The sequence below is a fragment of the Dendrobates tinctorius genome, unplaced genomic scaffold (assembly GCF_039654945.1).
Source record: "Dendrobates tinctorius isolate UK_male_01 unplaced genomic scaffold, ASM3965494v1 ptg000231l, whole genome shotgun sequence".
Lineage (NCBI taxonomy): Eukaryota > Metazoa > Chordata > Amphibia > Anura > Dendrobatidae > Dendrobates > Dendrobates tinctorius.
Genome location: NW_027361898.1, coordinates 20,419,012 through 20,441,791, shown reverse-complemented (window position 1 = coordinate 20,441,791; position 22,780 = coordinate 20,419,012). Strand labels below are relative to the sequence as shown.

Below are 22,780 nucleotides of genomic sequence, written 5' to 3'. Positions count from 1 at the left end.
GGCTTAGGTCGGCCGGTGAGCCACCGCCGCCTGCAGAACCTTCCTACCAACAACAGCATCAGACGAGGCCTGGGTATGAACCCTGTAGAACTTCGTAAAGGTGTGCAAAGACGACCAGGTTGCGGCCTTGCAAATTTGCATGGCAGAAGCCTGGTGACGAACAGGCCACGAAGCCGCCACAACCCGGGTGGAATGAGCTCTTACTCCCGGAGGAGGTCGTTTTTCCTGAAGACGATACGCTTCCAGAATGGTAGAACGAATCCAGCGAGCGATCGTGGATTTGGAAGCCGGAAGGCCCTTCTGGCGACCTTCAGAGATCACCAGCAAGGAATCGGACAGACGAAAAGGAAGATGTCCTGGCGAGATAGACACGCAGGGCTCTAACTACGTCCAGTTTGTGGAGAGACTTCTCAAGCGGATGAGAGGAGGGAGCCGGACAAAAAGAAGGAAGAACGATATCCTCATTGATATGGAAAGAGGAAACCACCTTTGGAAGAAAAGAAGGAACGGACCTGAAGGACGGCTTTGTCCTGATGGAGAATCAGGTAAGGGGAACGACATGACAAGGCCGCCAATTCAGAAACTCTTCTGATGGATGTAATGGCGATCAAAAAGGTGACCTTCCACGAGAGAAGGGACAAAGGAATGTCCTGGAGAGGCTCGAACGGCGCCTTCTGGAGAGCGCTAAGAACGAGGTTGAGATCCCACGGGGTCTATTGGCGAATGATGAGGAGGAGCCACATGGGAGACCTCTTGGAGAAAGGTTTTGACCTGTGGTAGAGAAGCTGGCTCTCTTTGGAAGAGGATAGAGAGACCGGAAACCTGGCCCTTGAGCGTACTGAGGGACAGACCCGCTTCTAAACCAGACTGAAGAAACCCAAGGATAGGTGGAATAGAAAAGGACATTGGGAAGACTTTTTTTATCATCGCACCAACGGAAAAAAGCCTTCCAGTACCTATGATAAATGCGGGAAGAGGCTGGTTTCTTGGCTCTGATCATAGTTTGAATAACCTGACTGGACAGACCTGATTCCTTCAGGATTGCGGTCTCAATGGCCATGGTGTCAAACTCAGACAGAGAATTCTCGTGGTAAAGGGGGCCTTGCGAGAGAAGGTCTGGACGGTCTGGAAGCCTCCAGGGGACGTCCGCGAGCATGTTGACCAGTTCCGCGTACCAAGGCCGTCTTGGCCAATCTGGAGCGACTAGAATCACTGGTACGCCTTCCGATTTTATCTTTTTGACCACTCGTGGGATCAAGGCCAGAGGCGGGAACAGATAAGGAAGTTGAAACTGGGACCACGGAGTCACCAGCGCGTCGCATGCGACGGCTAGAGGGTCCCTGGACCTGGCTACGAACTGCGGCACCTTGTGGTTCATCCTAGATGCCATGAGGTCGACATCCGGGGTGCCCCAATGGTGGCATATCTGAAGACTGTGGGGGTGCAGGGACCATTCGCCGGACGCTAGGCCCTGGCGACTCAAAGTCGGCTGTCCAATTTTCCACCCCTGGAATATGAATGGCGGAGATTGCCGGAACGTAACGTTCTGCCCAGCGGAATATCTTGGCCACTTCTGACATTACTTACTTGCTGCGCGTGCCCCCTGATGGTTTATGTATGCCACAGCCGTGGCGTTGTCCAACTGAATACGGACCGGCTTGCTGGAGGGGAGAGGCTGCCAGTGAAGAAGGGCCAAGAAGATAGTTCTGATCTCCAGAAGATTGATTGCGAGGAGAGTCTCCTGTGGGTTCCAGCGTCCTTGGGCCGCTTTCTGAAGGAACACGGCTCCCCATCCCAGAAGGCTGGCATCGGTGGTGATGACTTGCCACTGAGGCGGAAGGAAGGACCTCCCTTGGAGAACTGACGCTGGCAGTAACCACCAAGTGAGAGATTGCCTCACCCTGAGAGGGAGCAGAATAGGACTGTCCAAGGACATCGAGGTCTTGTCCCAGGCTGAAAGCAGAGACAGCTGAAGGGGGCGAAGATGAAACTGCATAGGGCACTGCTTCCATGGAAGCCACCATCTTCCCCAGAACCTTCATGCAGGACCGAATGGGAAGGGGGGTAGGCCTTTTGAGAATTCTGATGCCCTTGGACAGAGCCGCAAATTTTTCCCTTGGAAGAAACACTCGGGCTAGATTCGTGTCGAATTCCATGCCCAGAAAGGTCAGACGCTGAGTGGGGATCAGAATGGACTTCTCCTTGTTGACTAACCAACCGAGGCGGCCGAGAGTGTCTAGGGTTATCTGAAGACTCTGGAGGCAGTCCTGACGAGATGAGCCATTGATCAAAAGATCGTCCAGATAAGGAATGATGAGGATCCCTCTGGAGCGAAGAATGGCCATAACAGTCGCCATCACCTTCGTGAAAACACGGGGCGCTGAAGCTAGGCCGAAAGGAAGAGCCGTGAACTGATGGTGGTCTCCCTGAATCGCAAATCGAAGATACTTCTGATGTTGCACGGAATGTGCAGATAGGCGTCCCGAATGTCCACAGAGCAGAGGAATTCCCCAGGTTCCATGGAGGCAATCACCGACCGAAGGGACTCCATTTTGAAATGAAGAATCTTCACGTGTCGATTGAGCAATTTGAGATCCAGAATTGGACGAAGGGAGCTGTCTTTTTTCGGGACTACGAAAAGATTTGAGTAGAACCCGGAAAACCGTTCGTTTGAGGGAACGGGAACAATCACTCCGGCGGAAAGAAGGGAGGCAATGGCCTGCAGAAACCCTGGAATCAGACCGCTGTCGCGGAGGCCGAGACCAGAAAAAAACGTCTGTTCGGGGGGAAGCAAATTCGATTTTGTATCCGGAAGCGACGATTTCTCTGACCCAAGCGTCGTCGACAACCGACAGCCAAGCATCCACGAAAAAGGAAAGTCTGCCTCCCACCCTGGAAGAACTTTAAGGTGGGGGTGACCCGTCACTTGGAATAAAACCTGACAGAACTGGTGTCAGAAGGCCGGGAATATTGGCCTCTAGATCTCCAGCGGGGAGCTGGTCTGTAGGATGGCTTTTTCTGTTCTCGCTCTCCAGTGGCAGATGAGTGATCTTGCTGGGCAGATCTGTCCGTGGACGAGAAGGGGCGAAAAGGCCTAAACGGGCGAAAACCCTTTCTATGAAAGAAACGTCGAGGGCGAGACTGGGGAAGAGAAGTGCTTTTACCTCCAGTGGCATCGGAGATTATCTGGTCCAGCTTGGCCCAAAGAGCCTAGAACCGTGGAATGGCAGATTAGTAAGGGACTTTTTTGAAGTGGTATCCGCATTCCATGACTTCAGCCAAAGAACTCGGCGAATAGCTACTACGTTGCTATTAGCCCTTGCTACGCACCCGGCCGCGTCCAAGGAGGCGACCAAAAGGTATTTACCCGCATGGTTAATCTGATCAGCAAGATCTGCCAACTCGTCCTGAGGAGCTGTTGCCAATATGCCCCTGTGAAGAGTTTTTGCCCAAGCGGAAATGACTTTCGCTACCCAGGCTGATGCGAAAATAGGACAGAGGGAGGCACCGGAGGCCTAAAAAATTGACTTAGCCAGAGATTTGATCTGCCTGTCTATAAGATCTTTAAGCGATTCCCCATCTGGTAATGATAGCACCGTTTTAGAGGCTATCCGGGAAACTGGGGGATCCACCTCAGGAGCCTTGGCCCATTTTGTGAGCAGGTCTGCCTCAAAAGGGTACAGCACGTCTAAGTACTTGCGGCTGAGAAACGTTGCTCAGGGCGCTCCCAGTGTTTGGCCAAGGTAGTATTGAACTCTTTGTGATTGGGAAAGGTCCGAGAAGGAGGTCTTGCTCGTTTAAGAAGTACAGAGCATTCCTGAGAGGGGGAGCCTTATCTTGCTTGATTTTAAGGGTTTGAAAAATAGCCGAAATGAGACTATCGACCATGTCCCGTGTTTTAGAAACATTGTCTGTTTCTGAACTCTATTCCGATTGAGAGTCATCACCAGACCTGGGGTCGTCATCGGATGAAGGAGAGTGAAACCTGGCAGGCTCAGAGGGACCCTGCAAGCTAGAGGACGAAGTAGAAAGAGCCCGCTTCCTAGAGGTCCTGCTCTGTCTGTCTCTCGGAAGGTCGCGGTCAGGAGCGGAAGGCTCACCCTGAGAGGCGGTCGGCACGCAGGTGGCAGACAGCAGTGGAAGACGTTCTAAAACCTGGACCAGCGACTGAGAAACCTTAGTCAAGTCAGAGACCGACTGAGACATTACTACGGCCCACTCCGGGGGAGGTTGAGCGTCCTCAGCCCGGGACTCTGCGTGCTCCTGGGATGCAGACATAGCTGAAGGACTGCAGGACGGGCAGGAGGGGGACGGTCGACCCGAAGCCCACTTCTTTTTACAGCGCGCACAGGCGTAATGAGTAGCGGTGGGCCTGAGGCAGAGATCCCTTGAAGGATTGGGCATAAGTAAGATTGCGCTGAAAGAACGCAGTAGCTCGTGAAAAAAAACTGCAGAGGGGAGCTAATTAGCACCACAGTGAAGAGCCTACCTAGATTCAGTTGAGCAGAGTAGCTCTGAAGTGTCCCCCAAGCAGCGCAGGAAGAGGGATGAGGATCCAGGAAACATCCCATAAGGAAGGAGGGGCGGAGCTTAGCAGCCGTGCCGCAATTGGCCAAAAGCGGAGGAGGCTGGAGAGTCCAAGTGAAAGGAGCCCTGTGATGGGCTAGGAAAGGGCGCCAGGAAAGCGCGCTCCGAACAGGGGAGGAGCGCGCTGAGGCGCCGAAAGCGAAAGTGAACTCCGGACGCCGCAGCCCCGCACTGCCTGTCCCGATGAAGCCACTCCGGGGGCGATATAAGCGCCGGTAGGATACATGGCTGAGGGCGGACGATTCCCCCCTGTGCTCACAGACCTGTCCCCTGGAAAACGCATAGGAAGGGAGTCGTGCGGCTGAGAGGTCGGCGCGCGGCATGCAGGGGAGAGGGGCGGGAGATTTGAATTTGGGAAATGCTTCAGATGAACGCTGGCAGGCAGGCTGGGCATGATGTGGGGCCGGAGGGATCGTACAGGCACTTACCTGACGTCACTGAAGAGGATGTCACAGGGGCCCACGGTGCAAGCCGCTGGAAAGGATCCTCTGTGCCCACATCTTGCAGAAGACGGCGTAGACCTCCTGCGATCGCCGTCTTCCTCTCAGCCCTGTCCAGAGAGAGGGGTGAGGAGGGGGATTGGCAAGGACCAGCCACCTGTCCACAGCTCATAGCACCAGAAGGTGATAGGGCAAAAGTCCTGCCTGCGGAACTGAGAGGTGCGATGTGGATAGCACCACACTGCTCGCTCAGCCGTCTGATATGGGAAAGCAGGGTGATAGCTACACCCTGTTTCCCGACGGAAAACCTGAAAAATAAAGTGAAAAAGATTAAAAGGTTCGACTGAAAACCTAAAAGAAAAAAGGGATATTATTAAGAGCGGATCTGGGGAGATCCCGGTCCGCCTCCTACAGACACTAAGCACAAACTGAGGTGCTTGGTGCCTGTCGGTGGGTGTATACTGCCGGGGAGGAGCTAATTTTATTGTTTTCCATAGTGTCAGCCTCCTAGCAGCAGCAGCATACACCCATGGTAATCTGTGTCCCCCAATAAGGCGATAAAGAAATTATTTTTTGTTAAATTCTATTTTTTACAGGGATATGGTACCCAAAGCCCGGAGGACAGTCTCGTCTCCTCCGGGCCGTGGGTACCATCCGCAAATGTTCTGCTTACTTCTCGCATGGTGTGCACAGCCACATGCGGAAAGTAAGCAGAACAATGCATTCCTATGGGTGCGGGAAATTAATGAGCATGCTGCGGTTTTTAGCGCGAAGCGATTCCGCCGCGGTAAAAACCGCAGCATTAGCACAGCATTGCGGAATCCCATAGGAATGCATGGAATGCTTATTTTTCGCGGCAAAATCTCGCGGTTAAAACCGCCGCGCAAAACGCCACGTGTGAACTCAGCCTTAGTGGTAAATGTATCACAAATTCATTTTTATTTAACTTGACTGCAATTTTTATTTTTCTTCCAGGCATAATATAAATCGTGAACATTTTAAACCTTGATTCAGCAATGGTAAGATGTCATGTCTTTTCATGTAAATTGAGCTTGCATAGTGTGAACTTTTTTGGGGTGCTCTTATTCCTCCACCCCCCACCAATAGGTCCTCCACACCAGGGCTGTGGAGTCGGTAAGCCAAACCTGTGACTCCGACTCCTCAATTTCCCTTACACCGACTCCGACTCCCACATATATTGCTTATATTTAAATGAAAAATGTATTGTAGCACAATGTGAACATCAGACATTTAATCATTTTTATGATACAATAATCAAGATATTTAGAACATATATATTTATTGGAATACCACTTTAGAACACAAAAACCAATAAATTGCAAATATGTAATACACTATGTAATATCGCTTATATATACTGTGTGTTTATATGTGTGTGTGTGTGTGTATGTAATAAATAGAGAGAGATATATAATCTGTGTGTGTATATACACGCTATGTAATAAACTATGTAAGTGGCGAAAAAACAGATTTCAACAAAAACCTACTAAATAACATTCGTGCAGTCTATGAATTTGTTCCAAGAAATAAAATTGCCTCCATGAGATCCTCCTTCATAGATGACCTCAAACCTGACCTAATTTTAAGGCAAGAGAACAACCTCTCTACACTAACTTGGGTTGGAGGCAAAGCCGTAACCACATGGGCAACATCTCTAACAATTTCCGGGTCTAAAGGAATTGCCTCATGCACAGTCAGTTTTGATGAACAGTTGAATTTTTCTATTTCTTTGAGAGCAAGTGAAACATTTTGCTGAAATCTGGTCAATCTGCTTGCTATACGAGACGGAGTGAAATCTTTTTTTCTTGCGGCAACGCTTTGCCTGCTCCATGTCATCCAAATACTTGTCAAACTCCTCATCTGATGAGGATGAAGATATGGCAGCAGTAGCACGGTCAGGACCCAAGTCCTCTTGTGCCTGGCAGTCCTGTAGGCCACTCATCTTAATTGCTACCTCAGTCAGAGCTTTTCCTTTAGTAAGCTGTTGATCATCAAGCAGTATACGATGACTTGGCTCCACATAAACAGCTGCCAGAAAAATTTTATTTTCCAATAGCTGTGTGTCTCTCCGTTTCATTTTGCTGTTCTTCTGTTGTAATATCTGTTTGTTCCTCAGTTACATGAACAGCACTGTGGCCTTCCATCTCAAACATACTGAATCCTAAATTTTCCATGACGTCCCCCTGACAGCACCATGGAGAACGTCCTCCTCCTCCTTACAGCGACAGGAAAGCACACGAGAGGTTAAAAGGCCCCGTCCCACCCCTTTCCCTCAGTGTCTTTCCTGTCCCTGCACGGAGGGACATACGAGAGGAGCAGGAAGATTACCTGAGGGCGCAGGGGGATCGGGCGGCCGGTCCAATCCTTCCCCCTGTCAGGATGCCCAGGGCCGACACTTCCCGGTGGGGAGTCCCTCTGCCCCAAAGCCAGGAGCAGGACGTCGCTCCTGAAGTAAGCCGCTCCTCCCGGTGGGAGGCTCTCGGCTCCAGGCCGCGCGGCAGTCGCCCGGGTCCCCGCAGGCAGCGAGCGATGCCGGCGCGACAACTTTCAGACCGCACGGTGGTTGCGGCTGGAAGCCGGGCCCCGCACGCAGCCGGCAATGTGGGCGCCGGCGATAGAGAACCCCGGGGCAGCTGGAGCCGGGTCCCAGCAGAAAGCCGGATGGGCGCCGCCATTGCAGGACGCTCGGGGGGCGGGGCTTCAGAACAGGAAGAGGAAGTGGCCGGCGCGCGATGATGACATCACGCGCCGATTTGAAAACAGCTCGCCAGCAGCCTGGGCACGCCAGCAGCCTGCCGCACTAGCAGCTCTCACCGCACGCCAGCAGCTCACCGCACACCAGCAGTTCACCGCACGCTAGCAGCTCACCGCACGCAACAGCTGCTTCAGTGGTATGGACCCAGAGGCGCCAGCCAACAGAGGGGTAAGTGCGCCTGGCACAATCCAACCGCCACACGGCCTTCCCCGCAGCACAGGACAACTGACCTGACTATCCCTGTTCTGTATCGTACAGGAGAAGGGTACCCCAGCCCCCCCGACAGAGGTTAAGGACTCGGTAAAGGCCACATCTAAGTCTGTCAGATGCCCGGTTTGCAGGGTAAAGCTGCCAGACAACTATACCAAGACTCTCTGCGGACCCTGCACTTCAAGGGTCGTAAGAGACGAGCAGCCGTCCCTCCTGGCCGAGATGCGATCCTTGATTCGGGAGGAAGTACAGGCCTCCAGATCCAGTCTCTCACGGCAGCAGTCCCCTAGTCCGGGGCCAAGCCGGAAGCGGCCGAGGTGGGAGATGGAGCTAGCCTCGGAGACAAGTTCGCCTGAGGGGTCAGACCCCCTGGACTCGGATCCCGAGGAGGGGGAGATCCCGACTGACAGGAGGGACCAAGGCAGGAAATACCTGTTTAAATTAGAGGACACCGAGGACTTGGTGCAGGCGGTAAGGAACACCATGCAGATAGAGAATGTTCCAAAACCGCAGTCCCGACAGGACCTGATGTTTGGGGGACTGGTCGCTCGGAAACAAACTGTGTTCCCGTAAGCAAACACATTAAGACAATGGTCCTAGAAGAATGGAAAGAGGCAGAACGGCGACTTGTACTGTCTCGGGACTTTTAGAGCCGACTGCCCTTTGACCCCGAGGAAACACGATTGTGGGAGGAAATTCCTAAAATCGATGTTCCTGTAGCTAGGGTGACCAAAAAAAACGCCATCCCCTTCGAGGACTCATCAAGTCTCAGAGACCCGATGGACCAGAAGGCGGATATTCTGTTAAAGAGAACATGGGAATCGGCAGCTGCCCTTACTAAGGTTAACATAGCAGCCACCTCAGTGGCCAGGTCCATGTTCCTATGGGTGGGGCAGTTGGAAGAGCATTTATCCAACAAGACCCCTAGATCTGAGATCCTAGCTTCCCTCCCTCTGATGAAATCAGCCACTGCGTTCCTTTCAGATACGTCGGCCGAGTCAGTAAGGTTCGCAACCAGAAACGGCTCCCTTTCCAACGCAGCTAGTCGAGCGGTTTGGCTGAAGTCTTGGTCTGGGGATAACGCTTCAAAGGCAAAGCTTTGCTCCATCCCCTTTTCAGGCTCAAGGGTGTTCGGGCCAGCTCTAGATAGCATCCTAGAGCAGGTGTCTGACAAAAACAAGGGGTTTCCAGAAGAAAGACCCAAGCGTCCCCAGTCCTTTCGTAAAGGGTCCTTTTTCAGAAGACAGACCGATTTTAGGAGCCAAGGTAGATCCAACAGGGGCTCCTTTAGAAACACTCAGAGCCAAGGGGGGAGAAGCAAGGCCCCTCTTTTCGCGTCATCCTCCAGGTCTAGAAGGCAATGACGCCATAGGTGTCGGAGGAAGACTGCGACGATTCGCAGCAAGGTGGCGCCAGGTAACCCAGAACCGGTGGGTCTTCAGAACCATCACAGAAGGGTACAGCATAGAATGTTATTCCCCTCCCCCCCCCGACAGATGCATCGCCCCCACCGTAGTCCCGGAAGACTCTACCATGTGGGCAGATCTACAGGACCTGCTCCGGTCAGAGGTCATAGTGCCAGTTCCGCAGCAGGAGAGGGGAAAAGGTCATTACTCTTCCCTATTCTCCATTACAAAACCATCTGGTGAGGCCAAAACAATCATAAACTTAAAACCCTAAATGCCTGGGTGGTATACAAAAGGTTTCGAATGGAATCAATACGCTCAGCGATTCAACTTATAGACAGGGATGCCGTCATGTGTACTCTGGACCTGAAGAGTGCATACTATCAGGTCCCCATCCATCCCTCATCTCAAAGCTTAAGATTCGCAATCAGTCTACCATCCCGGACCTGCCACTTCCAGTTCCAGTGCCTTTCGTTCGGGCTGGCTTCGGCCCCCCGAATATTTACAAAGCTGGTAGCGGAGGTGGTAGCCTACCTGAGAAAGCAGGGAGTCATTATAATACCGTATCTAGACGACTTTCTCCTAGTCGCAGGATCAGAAGAAAGGCTCATCCAGGACAGGAGCTGAACGATCATAACACTGGAGTATCTCGGCTGGCTGATCAACGACCAGAAGTCAGACCTAAAGCCAGAAAGCAGGAAGATCTTCCTGGGAGTCCTTCTGGATTCAAGAGACAGAATATCCCGGCTACCGAGAAAAAAGCAGCAGACCATTCAAGACAGAGTCAAGGGACTGCTGAGACATCGCTCCTCCATAAGAGGTGCAATGGAAGTTCTGGGTCTGATGACGGCTTGCATTCCATGCGTCAGATGGGCCCAGTCCCATTCGAGGCCCCTGCAAAAGGAAATCCTCGCAGGATGGAACAGGCGTCAGGATTCTCTCGACGGGCCCATATCCTTACCAGACACGGTAAGAAGATCCCTGCGGTGGTGGATACAGCCCCAGAACTTACAGGTGGGCGTGCTATGGACAACCTTGCCGTACGTGGTATTCACCACAGACGCCAGTACGTGGGGATGGGGAGCCCACGTAGAAGGGAGAATTCAGGGAAGATGGCCGGTCAGCATCAGAAGCAGATCCTCCAACTTCAGGGAGCTCTATGCGGTCTGGGAAGCCCTGCGTCAGAACCGGTCGGTAGTGAGAAATCGACATGTCCGGATATTGTCCGACAACCCAACGGCAGTCTCATTCCTGAAGCACCAGGGAGGTCCGAGACATCGACCACTCCAGGCACTCGCAGGACGAATATTCGCCTGGGCAAAAGAGGTGGTCCTCTCCATAACGGCAATCCACCTAGAGGGTTCTCAGAACGTAGTAGCAGACTATCTAAGCAGACAGCGGGTCAGCCCGACAGAGTGGGAACTAAATGAAGAACTCTTCCATCAGCTTTGTCAGCGTTGGGGGACCCCCAGTATAGACCTGTTTGCAAACCGGAAGAACTCAAAGGTCGCCAGATTCTACTCCTTGAACCCAGCAGACCACCCGGACGGAGTAGATGCCCTGAGCCAGGCCTGGACGGAACCCCTCTTGTATGCATTTCCACCACTGGCGCTGATACCGGCGGTACTCAGGAAGATCTGCGAGGACCGCGCGTCGGTGATATTAATGGTGCCATACTGGCCAAAGAGAAGCTGGTTTCCGCTGCTAGGAGCCATGGCAGTAGGAAACCCAGTCGAGCTACCCCTGAAGGGAGATGTTATCCACCAGGGGCCGATTCGCCATCCAGACGCAGCAAGGCTACGCCTCTCGGCATGGATCCTGAAAGGGACATCCTGAGAGCAAAGGGCTTATCTGAGCAGGTCATATCCACTCTACTGGCCAGCAGGAAACCGGTAACATCCGCAATCTACAGAAAAATATGGAAGAGATTCTGCCTGGAAGGTGGCAGATCCGACCTCTCGGCAGGTACACCTGACCTCCCTAGTGTCCTAGACTTTCTGCAGTCGGGATATAATAAGGGGCTTAAACCCAGCACGTTAAAGGTCCAGATCTCGGCTTTGAGCGCCTTCTTCGACTACCCTTTAGCCTCCCATCCTTGGGTGGTAAGATTCATAAAGGCCACGCAGCGTCTTTGCCCCACAATTAGGCAGCTCACCCCGCCCTGGGACCTCGGCCTGGTACTCAGATCTTTATGTAGGGACCCCTACATGCCTAGTGATAGAAAGTCCATTTCGACTCTCTCTCGAAAGACTGCTTTCCTCGTAGCCATCACCACTGCCAAAAGAATAGGGGAGATCCAGGCCCTGTCCACCAAGGATCCATATCTCCAGATCAGAGACGATCATATAACCTTAAGATTAGATCCGGCTTTTATCCCCAAGGTAGCCTCTTACCAGAATATAAATCAGGAGATAGTGCTACCATCCTTCTGCAGCAATCCCCGCAATGAGAAAGAACAGCGTCTCCACTCCCTAGACGTAAGACGGGCAGTTATAAGCTATCTAGAGGCCACCAATGACTGGCGTATTGACGCAAACCTGTTCATCCTCTTAGGGGGTAAAAATAGGGGGAGAAAAGCCTCTAAGGTGTCCATCGCAAGATGGATCACATCAGTAATTTCAGACGCCTACCAGTCGGAAGGCGCCAACCAACCAGATACCTTAAGGGCCCACTCTACTAGGGCAGTTTCAGCCTCCTGGGCCGAGTGCGCAGGCGCCTCAGTCGAGCAGATTTGTAGAGCGGCAACCTGGGCCAGCCTGAATACATTTTGCAAGCACTACAAACTTGACGTGCTATCAGGCCAACATACCGCATTTGGGAGAAAAGTTCTCCAGGCGGTGATCCCACCCTGAGGAGGTGCTTTGGTACTCTCCATGGTGCTGTCAGGGGGACGTCCTGGAAAATGGGTATTAGACCTACCGGTAATGTTTCCAGGAGTCCATCCTGACAGCACGGGTCGTTCCCTCCCAGATAGGTTATGTCATATGATGTAATATGATACCATTAAAAGAGTTATAGCATTATCCACGCTGTGGTACTTGTTAAGTCACTGAGGGAAAGGGGTGGGACGGGGCCTTTTAACCTCTCGTGTGCTTTCCTGTCCCTGTAAGGAGGAGGAGGACTTCCTCCATGGTGCTGTCAGGATGGACTCCTGGAAACATCATTACCGGTAGGTCTAATACCTATTTTCTTCTAGCTGTTGTTCATTACTCTCATTCATCAGTTTAGTTGTACTTCTCTTTGAAGCATTGTCCGTTACAATAGCAAGAACCTGTTCTTTTTTGAGTTCATAATCTTGCAGAACTTTGTCCACTAAGGCCTGGAGAAACTGGCTGCTGTGATGAGCTTTAGTATCTTTTACTGCCAGTGTCTTGGTAACAATTTCTTTGTCACAAACATATCGAACATTGATGGCAAAATAGTTCACTGTGACGTGTGCAGGCATCCATTTTAAGAAACATGAAGTGTCTTTTGAGAGTCTTTGAAGAAGCCCATAAACCAAAGGAAGATCTTAAAATCACAAATTTTCTAATACTTTCTCTTTCCAGAGAAACACCAATGGATAGATAGATCGATAGAGCAGATTTCTAATCTGCTTTTGCTATTGAAAACGTTATCTATGAGTTCAAAAACCTTTCAGGTGATGCGGTTTTTTAAAAAGCTGATCTGCTTTTGCAGCTGAAAACCGTATCCTCAAAAAACACAGGAAAAACTCTGTGTGAATGTAGCCTTAGATGAGGAATAGAACAGCCATTTATAGGACATTTCATAACTTTCCAAAATTCCTATGAAAAAATATTCAGAACATTCTGCATTGAACTACTGTACCCAATTTATTATATATTTTAGGAGTTGGTCCATTTTATACTGACTCCGACTCCACAGCCCTGCTCCACACTGACCAATTTGGACTTTCAGGAAAAGGGTTTTTTATTTTTCTTTTCAGTTGTCGGCTGTATAGTTTAGCGGTTACACTGCTACATTGGCCACAATCTATTTTGACACCAATTGTGTCCATTTGACAGGTGCCATCCTAACAGAGTGAGAACAGGTTGAAGTCACTGCTGTAGCTTTAATTCCTGGACCTTCACCGGTCACTGGTAAATACTGTGGTCCGAGTAGAGCAGTCAGCAATGATATGACTTCTCCACTCTGATCAGTTAAAGTAGCAATGACCAGGGTTGGTGTTTAGAAGCCGCAAATAATAATCTTTATATAGCGCCAATGTATTCCGCAGCGCTTTACAGTTTAACAGTTTCAAAACACAAGTCATAAGTAACAATGTTAATACAGTAATTAAAGTAAAATAAGACGACCCTGCTCGTGAGAGCTTACAATCTAAAATGAGGTGGGGGAGAAAAAGTACAGGTGTGTATTTACAATAGTGATGGTCCAGCCATCTTGAGAAGGCGGGGGACAGAGATGGTGAATGGGCTACATACTCTCACTTGCACATAAAATGACTTTGATTAGTGAACGTGATGGGCTGCTCTGAATAGAAGTGTTTTGAGAGAGCGCTTAAAACTGTGCAAATTGTGGATAGTCCTAATTTCTTGGGGTAGAGCATTCCAGAGGATTGGCGCAGCGCGGGAGAAGTCTTGGAGTCGGGAGTGGGAGGTGCGGATTAGTGCAGAGGTTAGTCGAAAGTCTTTTGCAGAGCGAAGTGGTCGACTAGGCCGATAGACAGAAATGAATGAGGAGATGTAGGGGGGTGCCGCACTGTGGAGAACTCTGTGGGTGAGAACAAGTACTTTGAATTGGACCCTATAATGAATGGGCAGCCAATGTAAGGACTGACGAAGAGCGGACGCGTCCGAGTACCGAGTAGCCAGATAGATGACCCTGGCTGCTGCATTAAGTATGGACTGGAGAGGGGAAAGTCGAGTAGCGGGGAGGCCAATTAATAGAGCATTGCAGTAGTCCAGGCGGGAGTGGATCAGTGCGACAGTGAGGGTTTTTGTTTCCATGGTGAGAAAAGGGTGAATTCTGGAGATGTTCTTTAGGTGTAAGCAGCAAGAGCGGGCAAGACACTGTATATGGGATGTGAAGGAGAGGTTGGTGTCACACAACACCCAGACAGCGTGCCTGCTGCCGGGGTGTTATGGTGCCACCCACGGAGAGGGAAATGTCAGATTTAGGGAGGTTAGTAGATGGCAGGAGCAGAAGAAGTTCAGTTTTTGAGAGGTTAAGTTTCAGATAGAGAGCGGACATGAGGTTGGAGATTGCGGACAGACAGTCACTGGCGTTCTGTAGTACAGCGGGGGTAAGGTCAGGGGATTACTTATATAGTTGCGTATCATCAGCATAAAGATGGTACTGAAAGCCAAATCTGCTGATGGTCTGTCCGATTGGGGCCGTGTAGAGCGAGAAGGGGGACCAAGGACTGAGGTACCCCTACAGCGAGAGGAAGAGGAGATGACATGGAGCCAGCGAACAAAACACTGAAGGAGCGGTCAGAGAGATATGAAGAGAACCAGGAGAGAGCAGTGTCCTTAATGCCTAGTGACTGGAGCCTATGGAGTAGTAGACGGTCAACAGTGTCGAAAGCTGCAGAAAGGTCGAGAAGAATGAGCAGAGTGTTCACCGTTACATTTTGCTGTCAGAAGGTCATTGGTCACTTCGATGAGTGCAGTTTCAGTCGAATGTAGGGGTCGGAAGCCAGACTGTGAAGGGTCTAGGAGGGAGTGAGTGGAGAGGTAACAGGTAGGGCGGCAGTAGACTAGGCGTTCCAAGAGTTTAGAGATGAAGGGAAGATTGGAGACTGGTCTGTAGTTTGTGCAGGATGGGTCGAGAGCAGGTTTCTTTAATAATGGAGTAATGATGGAGTGTTTGAAGGAGGATGGGAAAATGCCTGAGGAGAGGGAGAGATTAAAGATTGTAGTTGGGTGAGTTGTGATGACTGGAGAGAGAGACTGGAGGAGTTGTGATGGAATGGGGTCGGTAGTGCATGTAGTTGGGTGAGAAGAAGAGAGGAGTCTGGAGACTTCTTCTGTGATGGGATCAAATGTGGAAAGTGAGCCAGGGGAAATGCAGGTAGGCATGGGAGTCACAGTATTTGTTGGTTGGGAGCGGATTTCCTGACGGATATTATCTATTTTCTCTAAAATGGGAGGCCAGGTCATTTGCACAAATTTCTGAGATAGGAGCTTGTGCTTTTGGCCTGAGGAGGGAGTGAAAGGTGTCAAAAAGTTTCTTGGGGTTGTTGGCTAGTGAGGAGATCAGGGTGGTGAAGTAGGTCTGTTTGGTGAGGTGAAGGGCAGAGTTGTAGGTTCTTAGCATAAATTTGAAGTGGATGAAGTCTTCTGGTGTGCGGGTTTTTCTCCATCGGCGTTCAGCACTCCTAGAGCATTTTTGGAGAAATTGCATTTGCGATGTGAGCCAGGGCTGTTTTACTCTGTGTTTGGAGGTTCTGAGGGTGAGGGGCGCTACCTGGTCAAGGGTGGTTGTAAGAGTGTTGTTGTAGTGATGAACAGCCAGATCAGGACCGGAAAAAGAGGAGATTGGGGATAGGGAAGATTGTAGGGAGTCTAAAAGTGTTTGAGGGTTAATGGCTTGTAGATTTCTGAATGTGTGATAGGTAGGAGTGTGCTAGGGTGGGTGAGGATTTGTGAGCGTGAAGGAGAGAATGTTGTGGTCAGAGAGGGGAAGCGGTGAGTTATTTTGGTAGGAGATTGAGCAAAGCCGGACAAAGACCAGGTCAAGGGTGTTACCTTCTTTGTGTCTCCGAGGTTGAGAGCTGTGAGAGGCTGAGAGAGGTGGATAGTGATAGAAGCTGGGATGCAGGTGTGGAAGTAGGGCTGTTAATGGGGATGTTGAAGTCTCCCAAGATAAGAGTTGGTAGTTCTGAAGACATGAAGTGCAGCAGCCAGGCTGAAAAGTGGTCAAGGAAGTGGGTGGGTGAGCCTGGGGGCCGGTATATGACTGCTACTCTGAGGGAGAAGGTGCGGAAGAGCCTGATGGTATGGACCTCAAAAGAAGGGAATGAGAGTGATGGAACTGGGGGGATGACCTGGAAAGTGCATTGTGGGGACAGGAGTATGCCGACTCCACCACCAGGTCTGTTTGTGGGTCTCGGGGAATGAGTGAATTGTAAGCCACCATAGGAAATGGCAGCAGGAGAGACAGTGTCAGAATCCTGAATCCAGGTTTCAGTGAGGGCCAACAGATTAAGAGAGTTGTTCAGAAAGTAGTTATGCAGGAAAGGAGGCTTGTTACATACAGACCGTGGATTCCAGAGGGCACAATTGAAAGGAGATGAAGGAGTGCAAGTAATATTAATTAGATTATTTTGGTTTTAATATGGGGTAGGGTAGGGGTTGAGGTTGGAGGATGGTGGACCAGGGTTGGGGGAGATGTCCCCTGAAATCAGTAGGAGTAAGAACATAAAGAGCAAGTAGTTAGCAGTTTTTTTGTTGAATGTGTTTGGGCAAGATGGACTGAGGTTTTTCAGGAAGGTGAGAAGTGCATGGGAGCTGTACATGGGAGAGGAAAGTATAGAGGGGCTGATGTGTATGAGTGGTGATGGGGGAGGGATGGGGCAGTGAATGTGGATGGCAAGGGAACACAGGAGGATAAAAATACAGCAAAGTGTGGGTTACTGGACTCCTGCCCTGACTGTCATGGAGTAACTGTCTTGCTAGATGCTTACCTAATGCGATGCTTTGCTTAATGCGTGCTGACCCCTCACTTGCGTTCCCCTTAGAGTTAGTCTACATTTATACACCCCACTACAGTGCCAAGAGAGGGATTGTGGGAGCTGCTTAGTTATAAATTAGCAACAGCTGCTCAGCACCTCTTGGTGTGCAAAAGATGATCAAAGAGCCAGTTCTGATTCCATCTCTTTGCTAAAACACTTCTCCTGAGATAACATCTTCAGTGATTTCCCCCCCCCCATGGATATACAACAGTAAAGGGCCTGTTACACATAGTGATATTGCTGTAATGTCACTGGTTTTGTGACGCAGCAGTGATATCGCTACATGTGATACTTGCCTCCGACCGGCTCCCCCGCTGATTATCGCTGATCGCACGAGAATGTCCAGGACCATTTCTCGTCGGGCGCTTCCTGTGGCGCCGACGAGCGACGCGTGGACGCGGGCGGGAGGACGTCGGGATCGCCGCGTCTGACAGGTAAGTAGCGACCCCCGACCGCTGCTATGTCACTGGTGAGATCTGCCTGTGCGGCAGCTCACTAGCGACCACTTAGCGATGCACCAGCGATCCATATCGTTGTCTGGATCGCTGGTGCATCGCTAAGTGTAACGGTACCCTAAGTCCTGAGAACAATGTAACAGATGAACTGTTGGTAATATGGTTACCCTTCACACTGCTTGCTAACATTGAATGGGGATACATGCAGGCTGGTGCAGATCAGAAGTTGAATAATATGGTTACCATTCACACTGCTTGCTAACATTGAATGGAGATACATGCAGGCTGGTGCAGATCAGAAGTTGAATAATATGGTTACCATTCACACTGCTTGCTAACATTGAATGGGGATACATGCAGGCTGGTGCAGATCAGAAGTTGAATAATATGGTTACCATTCACACTGCTTGCTAACATTGAATGGAGATACATGCAGGCTGGTGCAGATCAGAAGTTGAATAATATGGTTACCATTCACACTGCTTGCTAACATTGAATGGGGATACATGCAGGCTGGTGCAGATCAGAAGTTGAATAATATGGTTACCCTTCACACTGCTTGCTAACATTGAATGGGGATACATGCAGGCTGGTGCAGATCAGAAGTTGAATAATATGGTTACCATTCACACTGCTTGCTAACATTGAATGGGGATACATGCAGGCTGGTGCAGATCAGAAGTTGAATAATATGGTTACCATTCACACTGCTTGCTAACATTGAATGGAGATACATGCAGGCTGGTGCAGATCAGAAGTTGAATAATATGGTTACCATTCACACTGCTTGCTAACATTGAATGGGGATACATGCAGGCTGGTGCAGATCAGAAGTTGAATAATATGGTTACCATTCACACTGCTTGCTAACATTGAATGGGGATACATGCAGGCTGGTGCAGATCAGAAGTTGAATAATATGGTTACCATTCACACTGCTTGCTAACATTGAATGGGGATACATGCAGGCTGGTGCAGATCAGAAGTTGAATAATATGGTTACTTGTGTGAAGAGAGAAGGTGGATGTTAATTCCATGTCATGGAGTAACTGTCTTGCTAGATGCTTAGCTAATGCGATGCTTTGTTTAATGCGTGCTGACCCCTCGCAAACCTATAGCTTGCCTCTCGAACAACGCTTAGGTTAAACTGCTGTTTGTAACATCTGATTCCAAAAAAAGTTGGATGGCTATGTAAAAAACGCAATGATTGTGAAAGCTTATAGCGATGATTTAATCACAATGGAGCACAGATCAGAAGCTGACCATTTTTTTAAATTTTAATTTGAAGAAGAAAAAAAAAAAATTAAACTTCATTAGAAACAACCAGAGATGCAGGCACTGATAAGAGAGGGATCATCCATCCTGTTTCTGGTGCTGGACTCTCTCCTTGGTTTCCATAAATATTCATTTTATCATCTGACCAAAAGTTTCACATTTTTTAAATGCACTTGGACCAAGAGAAGACTGCAACGTTTGGAATGTGTTGATGGTATGGCAGCTTCTCTCCATGAAGGAGCATTCACTTGTATTTGTGGATTGCCTTAAACTGTTCACAGCCAATGATTTCTAGAAGTATTCCTGAGCCCATGCAGTGATTTGCCCAACAGAAGCATGCCTGTTTTTAATGCAGTGCGGCCCTTAGCTCACAAGCATCCAATACTAACTGTCAGGCAGACTTGAGGACATCGATTTCTCTCTAACCTTGGAATTCTTTTGCTATTATGTACTGTAGATGATGGGATATTCAGTGTCTTGGCTATTCTTTGTTGAACATTTTTTCTAAAACTCTCCCACTTTTTTTTTTCTTTTTTTCTTTTCATGCAGGTGTCCAGATTAATGACCCTCTGACCATCTTTGGATGAGCATGTGTTCATGAAGCAGTTTCTCAAGAGGCCAATACATGTGACTTTTATTAACCCTGTCCCAACTTTTGAGATGTGTTGCTGCCATCAATTTCTACATGAGAATTGTTTCCACTTCATTTGAAAAAAATAATGTTCACCTTCTGATCTGTTCTTAAGAGATTTTCAATTCATTGAGTTCTAGTTTTTACATTTTACACAGCATCCCAACTTTTTTTTTGGCATTGCGCTTTGTATCGATCCCTGGGAAAGCTGGGTATGGACTTAACCTGGAACAATTTTCTCAAGGACCCAGCCTTCCCAGAAACGGACACAACTAACTATGGCTGAAGAACCTAATAACTTATGAGATGTTAGAGGTGGGGGTTGTAGTTTAGCCCTCCCGAACTACCCTTCAACACAGACCTGGTCCTCCTCCTGCTACAAAAAAGCCTCATTACCATCTCACTAAAAAAAAAAAAAAAATAGATCTATAATGGCTTATAACTTTTACTAAATACGGCAATATAGTTTGACCACATGGGAATTGAGCTAATAAGTGAAAGTTAATTTTTTTTTAACTTAAAATTTATTTTAAATTTGCGTCATAGTTGAAAATGAAAATCATACAGTTCTCTGAAAATCACGGGCAACAGGCGGATGACATCTGCGTGCTGTTCATGATTTAACATTGCAAAATTGCTTCTAGCCATTGCAATGTATTGTTGTATATGAGAAAATCGCTGGTAAAAACTGAAACACTAACATAAACTTAAAAAAAAAACCTCATGTACACGAAAAATTACTAGATGGTTAATGTCAGAATGGGGCCTTAAAGTTATGGTTTTGATAGAGGAAAAAGTGAGAATTTACCTGTCACGAATGAGTTAATGCTGCACTGAAATATTGTGGATTTAGTAGACTCAGAGTTGAGTTTCAGTATTGTAATTTAATATAATTGCTGCTTATTACTTTTAGGTCAAGTACGTCATAATGAAGTGGAAGTGACCCATGTGGCTGCTACATAATATGAAGGCTTGAAAGAGCATGAGAGCGCAGCTCTAGATGAAGGATAGGAATGCTTTCACATTGCGTTCAGGCACCCGTTTGGTGCCTAACATCCGAACACCCCCACCAAATGGGATTCTGTCATGCACCGACAGGGCCATAGTTTAGAACTGTGCCAGCAGCGTAAACGTGCTCTTATGTGCATCGTTTTTGGGTGTATTTGCATACTTGGAGGAGGGCTCCCAGACGTAGTCTACTACCCGACCGAACCAACAAATGCAATGTGAAGACACACTTAGCTGCATAGGTTCACAAGTTTGTTACATAACTGTTTGCAAAGCTGTCTAATAAGCATTGGGACAAAAGCTGCTACATTCTATGCACAATGAGTTCCTCTTGCCCCACCCAGCCATAGCTAGCCAGCCACATAAGACTATATATGTACACTGTCTTCTGTAATATTGTAATTTGTTGTTCTATGTAAAAAAAAAAATAAATTCACTGATTTAATTTCGGGGTACTAAGTGGTGTTTTTTTTTTTTTTTTTTTTTTTTTTTAAACTTGGGATCTAGTAGTTTTATTTTTACCCATTCTAGTACAGGGGAAATAAAAGCTGAACATATGTAGTAACCAAATTGCAGTCATCATGTAAAGATGTATACATGAAATGGATTGTCCAAATCTGACTATAAAAGCTTCGAAAAAGGTAAAATTAGTAAAACAATGTGGCACAAATGGTAAAATAAGACCTCAAGAAAACATTACTGACAAATTTGCCTACTCCCAAATAAAATAAAATGGGAAGAAACAAATAAGGAAATGCATTAAAGATAGATAAAAGATTGATGACCAAAAAAATAGTCTCCGATCATAATTTTACTATAAAAAGCCCCACTTCTCATTCTATCTTTTTGGAACAATAGTAATAAAGGGTTGTCCACTACTGGCACGACCCCTTCTTGAAAAAAATGTTTGGCCCCAATAAAATACAGTTTATAGTCGCCTTGCACAGACTCCATTCCTGTGGTGTAGGCACGAGTGGTACTGTGGCTGTGATGCGGTGGAATGACGTGATGCCCGATGCCCCATCAGTGCTGACGTCCCTGTCTCCGCCTTTGGACAAACTGAATATGTAGAGGAAATCCAGGCTGCAGCTGATCCCTCTGATCCTCTTCATGTTCAGTTTGTTCGACGGCAGAGACAGTGACGCCAGCGCTGGTGTGTCGCCAGCATTACATGTCTCAACAACCGCGCGGGAGCCCGGGAAGAGCAAGTGCTGACACAGTTGGAACAGTGCCAGCACAGGAGGGGGGAGTATAGGTTTTATTTTATCAGGGTTGAGCATTTATTTATTTAAAGGGTTGTCCTAGTAGTGGACAACCCCTTTATTGCAATCCTCTTACACTCGCACTGTGCCAGATTCTTTGTAATGTCCCCAATACCTCTGATCGCCCCATTTACCTGGGTAAAACTGCAGAAAATGACTAGCAGTGCTCTAGTTTTGCAAAACGTTAATGATTATAAATCCTACATGGCCTCTGCTGCCGTAAGTTGGGTGCTATAGAATTTGTACACTTAATTCGTGAAAGGTCATGCCAATGTAGACGAGCAAATTAAATTGCTAATTATTTGCAATTAATGTAGAACTTTAAATTCCTGATCCTGTGCGGAGTTATAAAAGATGTCAGTTCTAGTCATGCACATGAAGTCTTTACAGTTTGCGCACAACTGAAATCCCCATTTGGATCCTGGAGAGTTAATGGTTTTCTGATCTTTTGGTGAGAAGTGTGCAGTCACTATGTGGCTGCAGACCTCTGAATTCTTACAGTGGGTGTAACGCAAGCTTTCATGATTCTCCAGTGTCTCTGCCAAGACCAGGGCGGTCATGTGACTGAAAGTATGTGATTTACACACATTCGGTGATCTGCCTCACTCTTTACAAGTTAATTAAGGCTGAGCAAGTCTAGTTGGAGTGTGGCCAGGAGTATACAATTTGCATACTTGCAGTCATGTGACCACTCGGTCTCTTTGGCAAACCCAGAGAATCCTGACAGCTTGAGTTGTGCACGCTGTAAAGAGTGAAGTCTGTAGTCAAAGTAACTGCAGACTTTCACCACAAGATCTGACAACCCCTTTTAAACACCATTTTGTATCAGAGAACCTAAGCATATCTTATAAAGAGCCAGCCATTGACTAGGTGAGTGTTGCCTCTGATGGGATGTGCTGCTCGCTGGTGATGGCAGCAGGAGGCTGTACAGGGGACAAGTGTGTTACGATAATGCCCATCGCAAGGGGATGTGACGTCACATGAGGTTTTATCACAATGGCTCTGGGAGGGCATTTTCGACCATCACTACCCGA

The 22,780-nt window shown here is 48.5% G+C and overlaps 1 protein-coding gene across 3 annotated transcripts in view; it reads left to right on the top strand.

Moving 5' to 3' along the window:
- Positions 1–20,929, top strand: part of LOC141059932 (uncharacterized) — a 64,946-nt gene extending 44,017 nt beyond the window's left edge. For 2 of the 3 annotated variants that reach the window (XM_073556151.1, XM_073556153.1), the window contains 2 exons: positions 6,003–6,046; positions 19,395–20,929. In XM_073556151.1, the coding sequence (XP_073412252.1) occupies positions 6,003–6,013 (11 nt within the window). In that variant the 3' untranslated portion in view covers positions 6,014–6,046; positions 19,395–20,929. The remainder of the gene's footprint in view (positions 1–6,002; positions 6,047–19,394) is intronic. The other variant, XM_073556152.1, reaches the window with a different exon arrangement.
- The last annotated feature ends 1,851 nt before the right edge of the window (positions 20,930–22,780 follow it).